General features: G+C 32.2%; 1 protein-coding gene across 1 annotated transcript; it reads left to right on the top strand.

The window, feature by feature from the left end:
* The first annotated feature begins 3,681 nt into the window (after positions 1 to 3,681).
* Positions 3,682 to 9,103, top strand: LOC142609608 (uncharacterized). The gene is made up of 11 exons (XM_075781236.1): positions 3,682 to 4,021; positions 4,130 to 4,224; positions 4,551 to 4,608; positions 5,311 to 5,502; positions 5,746 to 5,822; positions 6,085 to 6,167; positions 6,346 to 6,397; positions 7,091 to 7,159; positions 7,534 to 7,620; positions 7,804 to 7,868; positions 8,685 to 9,103. The coding sequence occupies exons 1-11, from the start codon at positions 3,886 to 3,888 to the stop codon at positions 8,812 to 8,814; spliced, it is 1,044 nt and encodes a 347-aa protein (XP_075637351.1). The 5' UTR covers positions 3,682 to 3,885; the 3' UTR covers positions 8,815 to 9,103.
* The last annotated feature ends 194 nt before the right edge of the window (positions 9,104 to 9,297 follow it).

Below are 9,297 nucleotides of genomic sequence, written 5' to 3'. Positions count from 1 at the left end.
GACTTGTGATGGGGAGCTCAAAAATCACAATACCAAAACATTGACACCCAAAGTAGAGGTATTAAAAACCATAAAAATTCATTAACCTAAAGTAGAGTTGCAAGAAAGCATTAAAAACAGAGAGAGAGAGAGAGAGAGAGAGAGAGAGAGAGTAGTCACCTTTTGTGTGAGAGAAGATTTCAAAACAAAAATTCGTTAACCTAAAGTAAGGATGCAAGAAAGAATTATAAATCCACCAAAAGGGAAAAAAAGTTTGTTTATGAACAACTCGAGCTTAATTTGGAAAAAAACTTGTTTATATTCATTTGTTTTGAAAATATGCTAAGTTCAAGCATTACTTTTAGGCTCAATTATTAATAATCGAGCTAAGCTCAAAAACAATAATTTGTTCATGAACATGATGGCTTGATTTAACTACATATAATATTATATTTTATATGTATACTTGTCTAAAAGTGTATTTATGTAGACTTGAAATTTGATTTTATAAGTTTGTCAATAAGTTTATATGATCTTAAATTATTATTTATAACTTATTGATAATATAAACAGTCTATTCGTAAAAAAAAAAATTATTAAATTGTAAAAAAGTAAAATACTTTAGCCATAGTTTTAAAATATATATATAAAAAATAATAAGTTAATTGAGTAGCTGTTAACAAGAAAATGAGCCAAATCACACATCCTCAAATGCCATGGATTTGATCTTTACTATTTTTAACCTTTGATTATTTTATTCACATAAAGTTAAACATAATGCTAGCCCATTGTCTTATAAAAAAAATAATAATAATAATACTAGCCAGTCTTAAGAGGCATTTTTTGGGTACAAAAAACCAGCAAGCCTAAGGCCCACAAAGTCAGTCCAAAGCCTACTTCATAGAAAGAAATCCATAATTTGTGGGCCCATTTTAAGGAGTTAGGATGAGTTGGGCAAATGTGTCATTTGACATTGTAAAATTTTTTAAAATCTCTTCTTTTTTTTTTTTTTTTTAACTTCAAAACTTTTCAAGGTATAAGTATATACTTTACCACACTATAGCAAAAAGTTTGATTTGCGACCATACTACGATACAATAGGTTTCACATGGTTCTATTCTATTAATTACAGTCAACATTATTTTTACCTCTTATATTATATTTATGCATTCGATTATGCTTCTTGTCTACTTATGTCTTACTCTACATATTTAACAAATCCAGCCACACATCAAATAATGTGTTAGGTGGACTGAACATGTTTGGTAACATAACTTTGCGTCTCTTGATGTGTGGTTATGATGAGTTGGTCACATACTTCTTATTGTAATAAAAAAGATTTGTAGCAGTGGCTATTTGTATGTTTTAAAATGAGAAACTGCCTATTTCAATGGGAGGCCTTTGCAGATTAACATGGCTGTTTCTTTGCAGATGGTTGCTTCTTTGCAGATTAACATCCTTCTCATAATTAACTGTAGTGTGAAATTCTTCTCCTTCTGCTTGAATGCTTAAACTGTAACAAAATTGCTTGAATTTTAAGATATCTGTTTTCACATGTCCATGATTTTACAAAATTTTAATTTTCCACTGTAAATGGCTCACAACATTTCAAATCATGCACCAACCAGCATATAATAAGGCTACATGTCCTTTAAATTAGTAAAACTCTAACCAAATTGTACAAACTGATTTATCGCTTAAATTTAACTAGTATACATTATACATTTAGTTGAGGTATAGACTATGGAAAATTGGGGTTAAGAGAGAAGTGAGAGGATGAAAAATATAGTGAAAGAAACTGGTATGAAATAGAAAGGTTTAGGACATATTGAGTCAAGCCCACACCTTAGTATATATTTATATAAGGAATTATAGTGTAATTACAAAAATATCCTTATTAATATGCTCATTGAAAGAAATAACTAGAATGAACTCTTAACACATTTGAAAGAATGAAAAATTAAATATTTATTTTCGAATAAATCCCTCCAAGTTCCAAGCTAAAATGCATGACAAATAATTTTTGCAGGGATTTTACTCATGGATGCCCGGTATTCAATAGTAAACTAATTTATGAAAATTTTATGGAAAATTGAAAAACTGATTTTTTTTTTTGGGACAATTTTTCATAAAATTGATGAATAATAGATGCCCAAAGAGCACCCCTTTAACCAGATCCTTTACTTAAGATTTATGAATCCAATATTCATTGGTGATCTCCAATTTCAGTATTCTGTTCTCTTGCTTTCCATTATGCTCCAGTATTGCTCCCAGAAGATGAAGAGTAAACTATTATGAAGATTGTACTTCGTACCTAGTTAATCCTTTCTTTTTATTTTATATTCCATCAATAATTGGTGGTCAAATGTCATAAATATGATTTTTTTTTCTATTTTAAACTTGAAAAATTATTGGTTTACATTGACTATCAAGGTAAGATTTACATTAATTATAGTCTACATATTATATACATTTAGTCTACAATGTAAATCTTACATTAATAGTATAATGTAATCTAATAATTTCCATTTGAAGGGAATGTATATGAAATTCTCAAATCTGTGAGATATAAAAATAGAGAAAAAAATATATGCATCAAAGAAAAAAATCACACAAGACAATATTTACGTGGTTTGGCAATTTGCCTACATCTATGGAATTGCAAAAATTTCACTATTCATAGGAAAAAATACAAAATACAGTAGTATAGTTTTCTCTCTCAAAATAAAATACCAAAATCTAATCTCCAAACAACATTTTTCTATTATATTCTTGCATACAAGATTCACCAATGGACTAAAAGGAGTTGAAACTTAGACCTATTAGCCCAAGCCTTTGCTCCATGGACTAAGCCTTAAAAAAAGGAAAAAAAAAAAAGTCGCACTTTTATTTAAATTGGGTCAAAATCTAGATCAAACACAATTAGATTCCATAAAGCTCAACACCCTTTAAACTTTTTTATTATTTTATTCACACAAAGTTAATTAAGCATATTGAAAAATGCTACATTCTGGTTGTGTTTGGATAGATTACATGTGGCAGTTTATTTTACTATTTAGCTTATTTTTACTATTATTTATGAGTTTCACTGCACTTTTTTGTACTATTCATGGGTTTCATTGTACTATTTCAGCTAACTTTTACCTTTATTTACAGTACTTTTACCTTTATCTACAATACTTTCAACAAAAAGTTTTCAATTTCAGCAAAATAAACAAATTCCAAACGGACTCTCATAGTGTTTGCTTGGTTAGCTTATTTTTTGCTAACTTATTTTACTATTCAGCTTATTTTTTATACTATTTATAAGTCTCATTGTACTTTTTAATATTATTCATAAGTCTATATTATTTCAACTAACATTTATTTTGGATACCCACTCTCAGCAAAAAAAATTCAAATTAAAATTCAAATTACTTTTTATTTTTATTTTTAAAAAATCCGCAAGAACTAACCATCGACGTTGGATTAGTTATAAATGTGTCATGATCTTCGAACAAACAAGAACACGTGGGTTGCGGTAATGCCGTTTGTGGTACTCAACATGACAACAGCAAAGAGGCAAAGACCAATGCTATCTCGGATCCCGCGCCCTTCGTTCAGGACTTAAGTAGGAACCCAAGAACGGTAGCTGCAGCAGTACTCTGGAATTGGTTACTTTATTATCACATACATACACGCTAAGTTTTATTTTATTCACAAAATTCAACATATAACTGGTCCTCTTAATATTCCTTCAATATAAAAAATGTGATCGTCATGTACATGGCTTTATTTTATCTCTATGCACAACTATATAGTAAAAGTCTTATATAGAGCTAGAGAGACTAGACGCACACAGAGAGAGATCTTTTGTAGTACGGACTTCTGTAAGTTTGAGTTTGAGTTTGAGTTTGAGCTTTGAGTATGGACAGGTTTGCTTTGAGGGACTGGTGGAGGAGCCATGCAACTTGGCGAACTGCGTACCTACTGTTTCTGGGCCAGGTTGTGTCTTTTGTAATGGCACTCATGAGCTTCACTTCGTCTCTCATAGCTGATCTTGGTAAACTTTTTCGAAACCCCATCTCTGATTTCTTCATTCCTTTTCTCCGCTTCTCTTTTTGGCCACTTTTGGTCTTGATTTTGTTTGTTTGGTTGTGTACTTGTGTAGGTGTAGATACGCCTCTTACTCAAACTTTGTTTGGTTACTTTGTTTTGGCTTTGGTTTATGGGAATCTTTTGCTGTATAGGCGTCAGAGACTAAAGGTAAGTTCAAAGCAACTGTGTTTGTTTGTATTTTGCATTAACTGTGTGATGGGACTGAAACTGTGAGTGCAATTGGTTACATTACAATATGTGAAATGCTATGGACCCAATTTTTTTACAACATTTTTCACTAGTTGCTGAAGGTACAAGTTATAATTAGAGCAACATCAATTTTACATAAACTCAAACCTAACACCAATTTTATTATAAATCAATCAAAATAGTTTGAGGACCTTGAGGTTTGGTAGTGTAAAATTTTTTGTATTGTTACATTAATATTCTATGTTGGGTTCTGATAATGTGTAATACGCGGCATGGGGTTGCAGGTTTCTTGGTATTGGTATCTCATTCTAGGTTTTGTGGATGTTCAAGGGAATTATCTTGGTGAGTAATGCTATCTTAACTCACTCACATGTGCTAGCTCTGACATTATTAGTCATGTATGGTTGATGTAAAAGGCTAATTATTGATGATTTCATTTTTGAATATTGTGCTGCTACGGTTTTGAAGTAAGGAAGATGTAGGAAAACAAGGTAAGAAATAAAATGCCAAAAACCAATGGCGGTTCTGACCAATGGCCCAACCACCCTTGTTAGGACATGTCCAGGTTCAATCCTTCACACATTCAATTATTAACCAAAAAAAGGTCAGAAAAGATGAGCTGACCATGTAACATTTGTAAGAATTTGGAATTTAATCATTTATCTTAGAATTCATTTTCAAAGAAGGATTTTACTAATGTGTGCCCTAAGGGCACATAATAATATACTATTTTTGGAAAAAGTTTTATTAGGAATTGAAAATTTTTTGATAACTTTTTCAATTCATGATAAAATTTTTCCAAAAACGGATTTGTTAACGTATGCCCTAAGGGCATACATTAACTGGACCCTTAAAAGAAATGGAGAATTTTGTCACAATGCATTTCCAAAACCAGAACAAAGTAACATGTTAAATAAATCTATAGTGTATAATTTTTATTGCTATATAGACTTCTTGAAAATTTACTGTATGGGGTTAGATCGTATATGGAATATTATGGATATCTGTGAATCATTAATTAACATTTTAGATGCTTTATGGCAGTTAACAAAGCGTACCAGTTCTCATCAATTACTAGTGTGACGTTATTGGACTGCTGGACAGTAGCATGGGTCATAGTTCTGACATGGTTCTTCCTAGGCACTCGATACTCCTTATGGCAGTTATTTGGTGTAGCCCTCTGTGTGCTCGGCCTTGGCTTAGTGCTACTCTCTGATGCTGGGGTTGGTGGTGGAGGTGACATTTTCTCTCCTAACTAATTTTTCCATTTTCTGGGTACTTGAAGTAATGGTTTTCTTGTTCTTTAGAATCATGTTGAAGTATACTAGTGGTAGTGGTTAGTGCCTTAGTGGACTTCAATGGTTGATTTGATGTTTTGGGTGAACATTGAAAGGGAACTACCATCCCCTTTAAATAGTTCTAACTCTATCCCAGATTCTATATGTATTATTGATGTCTTATCATACATTGATCTTTCAGGTGGCTCAAAACCTCTGCTAGGGGATATTCTTGTCATTGCAGGGACAATTTTCTATGCATTCAGCAATGTTGGTGAGGTTGGTGAATTGTCTCAAATTAACTTGTTGACCAAATGGCAACTGAAGTATGCCATTAGTAGTTACTAAACAAGAAATTTGGAGTAGCAATTTGTAATTAAAAGCCTGAAGATTAAAGTTACCTTGACAATTGAACTCTAGAAGTATGATTTGTGGAACATCAGACACCACAGAAGCCCTCTTCCGCCTTTTTTTATCTTTTTCGGTCGCATACTTACTACTTATAAGTTGCGCCGTTTCTGATTAAGTTCCTAAATTGCAGGAATTTTGTGTTAAGAAAAAAGATCGTGTTGAAGTAATTTGTATGATCGGTGTTTATGGATTTCTAGTGAGTGTGGTTGAAATGTATCCTTCAGTGGGCCATTTATACAAGAGATATGGATTGCACTTCTTTTTCAAGTTTTTATTTTAGAATATTTTTTGTGATTTTCGCCTTTGAGGAAAATAGCTTGGATAAGTAATCTATGCTCCTATTCAATAAAAAGAAGAATTATATTGTTCTCATTCCATAACCTTTACTCAGATCTGTACTGGAGCTTAAGAGTTTGGAATCAGTCGAGTGGTCTATGGATATTGTAAGTATTTAATTCTGGATAATCTTTTACATTTTATTCATCTTCTCTTTCAAACATACCTGAATTTTTTTTTTTCTCACATTCTTTACATTTCATTCTAGCAGCTTGGCCTGTATTAGGTATCTGTAGCCCTGCTTTAGGTATCAATATCATGGCTTTCAACTTCTATAGTTTCAATTTCAACTATTCTGTATTTTTTTTTCCTTTTTTCTTTTGGGGCTATAAGGGGTCATAAAATTGTGAGAATAAGACTGACGTCTAAGCTCTAACTGATAAATTTAAATTCTTGATGTTGATTATACAAATTAAAATTGCAGTGGAAAATTTTGACCATAGTTTCTACTATCTGCTAGTTAATGTTCTGCAGCAATCTGCATGACCTGAAACTGTTGCCAGACCATTAAAATTAGGGTGATGAATTTCATTGATTGGATTTTTAGAAGATGATTTCACGACTTTTGGACATCACTTGTAATATCACTAGATCAGGTAGGGGAAAAAGTTTAAATCATGTTTTATCTTTGAAGTACAGCTATGAGATTTTTTCCCATAAGGCATAAAGTTTAAGGCAAAATAATTTGGACATATGATGTAGGAATTTATCTGTCGCATTACTGCATGCTTTTCCAGTCTAACTTGCAAATATGTTCATTGGTTACACTTTTAACATTGAACTTGTGTTTATGTTTTCAGATATTATCCTTTTTTGGCTATACTTTAGCTACCTTTATGTTCTACTCCCTCGTTCCTTTCGTTCTTAAGGTAATTTTCCTTCCAATCAAAATTTGGAGAAATTACTTTCATTAGATGAAAATTCAGTTACTTTTGAGTTAGCTTGTTACAGAGCAAGTCTTTGCACAAAGCAAAACTCCTTACAAATTGTCAACTGATAGGTGAGAACAAAATATATAGTTAATTAAGTTCAGTGATCACCAAATTCCCTGTCGAGGTTTTGATAATACAAAGATTAAGAGTGTATATCTAATTCTTTTTTCTCTGATATAATAGACTAGATGAAATGGCTATGAAACTAAAAAATCAATTGCTTAGAATGTCTTTATTTAGTGAAGCAGTTCCATGAGAAATACCAATGGTCAGTGTCTTGAATCTCTTGATTTTGAGTCTTTTGCATACAGTTAAGTGGAGCTACAATGTTCAATCTCTCTATCCTTACATCTGACATGTGGGCAGTGGTCATTAAGATCTTTTTCTACAAACAGCAGGTATTCATTTCAAAATTATGCCTAATATTACTAAGCTGTTACTTAGATGGCCTGACCCCAAGCTTTTTGAGTCTGATGCATGTGTATGAAGTTCTGCAGCTATTTCAAGCAAATGCATCTCATTTATTTACAATTTGTGTCAATCGCATGAAACCTGGCCTAATATTGATCCCCCCGTCGCAGGTCGATTGGTTATACTATCTCGCTTTTGCTATTGTAGTTGTGGGACTCATCCTTTATTCAACAACGTATGTTCTAAACCTTTGCCTTAAATATTTGTTATTAATCAAACTCTCTGGTTGTGAATATCCATGCAGCATCATGTGTAAGTTCTTGTCATTGGTCTCTTTAAATAAAGAACTCAAAGAACAGTTATCATCTCAAAATTGATAGAAAAGTAAACCTGATTTTCCATGTAAAAGAAAGAACTCCCAAAAGCAATTGATTGTTAGTTAAACCCAAAAATCAAGCGCAATAATTTTCATTGTGCACGTGAATTTTATAAATAAAAATTCAGCAGCCAGGTCTGTTAAACTTTTAATGACTAATCAGCTGAGAAACTTGTTTTACAGTGAGGATATGGATATGAAGCAATTTGATGCATGCCTAGTGAGGATATTCAGCTTGGCCTTAGCCATAACCCTTGAGCACATTATTATAGTAGAGTATGATCCATTGAATTTAACTCACAAAATAGCAGGACCTTTATGTTTCCATATTGAGTAGAGTAATATTATATAGAGACATGCTTTCACCAATAAAGCCCTTCTATTACAAAGGATCAAAGCTTCATAAAAAATAGTGAGATTAGTCTGTGAGATGAGCTATAGCTAAACTCTTTGCTAGAGAAATTTTGCCGGCCATTATAAAATTTGCCTAATCTGAATAACTGCTTTGAGGTACAATATTTGTGTAATCAAACTGTGATTTTCTGATGGATTCATGGAATGTGACTAGTGATAGATTCCTTAAACATATCAGTCTGTTAGACCTTGATAAGTTGCCACTTTAAAATATTATAACCAATTTTTTCACTTCATGTTTTTTGTTTTATGTTGTAACAGTGAGAAGAATTCTGATCCTGCACCATCTCTCGAAGATGGAAACTCCAATGCACAATATCAAGTGCTTACTGATGAAAGTGAAGGATCAGGATCTAGAAATGAGACTTTGGCTTCAACAACACAACCATAAAACTTTCTTTTTTGGTAATATATATACTTTGGTAATAACCAACCATAAAACTTTGCAAAAGGTGTAATCTGGAAAGACTGTTAGAGCACCAAGCATACATCCAACCAATTCAACGAAGATGACTTCGATTTTTATGGGCAGACTCGTTGAAAGGATGCAATAGTTTTCTGTCTGTAGTAAGCAGAGCTATTTTTGTAAGCCAAACTTTGTATTCAATAGAATATTAGTGCACCTAATCTCATGCCTAAGCAGATCTATTTGATGTATTGATATTGCATTGTCATCCAAATAGTCCACGCCAGTGTTATTCTCCTATTCCAGTTCTCTTTTCCCCTCCTAAAAAAAACTCTTTTCTCTTGTTTACCATTGGGCTGCTAAAAGATGGAGAAAACTAAAACTCTATTTTGGAGTCCCTTTCCTTTTCTAAACATAATCTTAAAAGTTAAAATTATTAATTCATTCATAAAACCTTGTTGCAAATAC

Source organism: Castanea sativa, chromosome 9 (assembly GCF_040712315.1).
Source record: "Castanea sativa cultivar Marrone di Chiusa Pesio chromosome 9, ASM4071231v1".
Taxonomy (NCBI): Eukaryota; Viridiplantae; Streptophyta; class Magnoliopsida; order Fagales; family Fagaceae; genus Castanea; species Castanea sativa.
Note: the sequence above shows the minus strand (reverse complement) of the source record. Positions and strands in the feature narration are given on the sequence as shown.

What these genes read in the sequence shown, in the direction of transcription:
- LOC142609608 (XM_075781236.1), top strand. Translation starts at nt 3,886, where the DNA reads ATGGACAGGTTTGCTTTGAGGGACTGGTGGAGGAGCCATGCAACTTGG. An exon ending in ATAGGCGTCAGAGACTAAAG is followed by an intron (nt 4,225 to 4,550) that starts GTAAGTTCAAAG and finishes ATGGGGTTGCAG; the next exon opens with GTTTCTTGGTATTGGTATCT. An exon ending in CTCATCCTTTATTCAACAAC is followed by an intron (nt 7,869 to 8,684) that starts GTATGTTCTAAA and finishes ATGTTGTAACAG; the next exon opens with TGAGAAGAATTCTGATCCTG.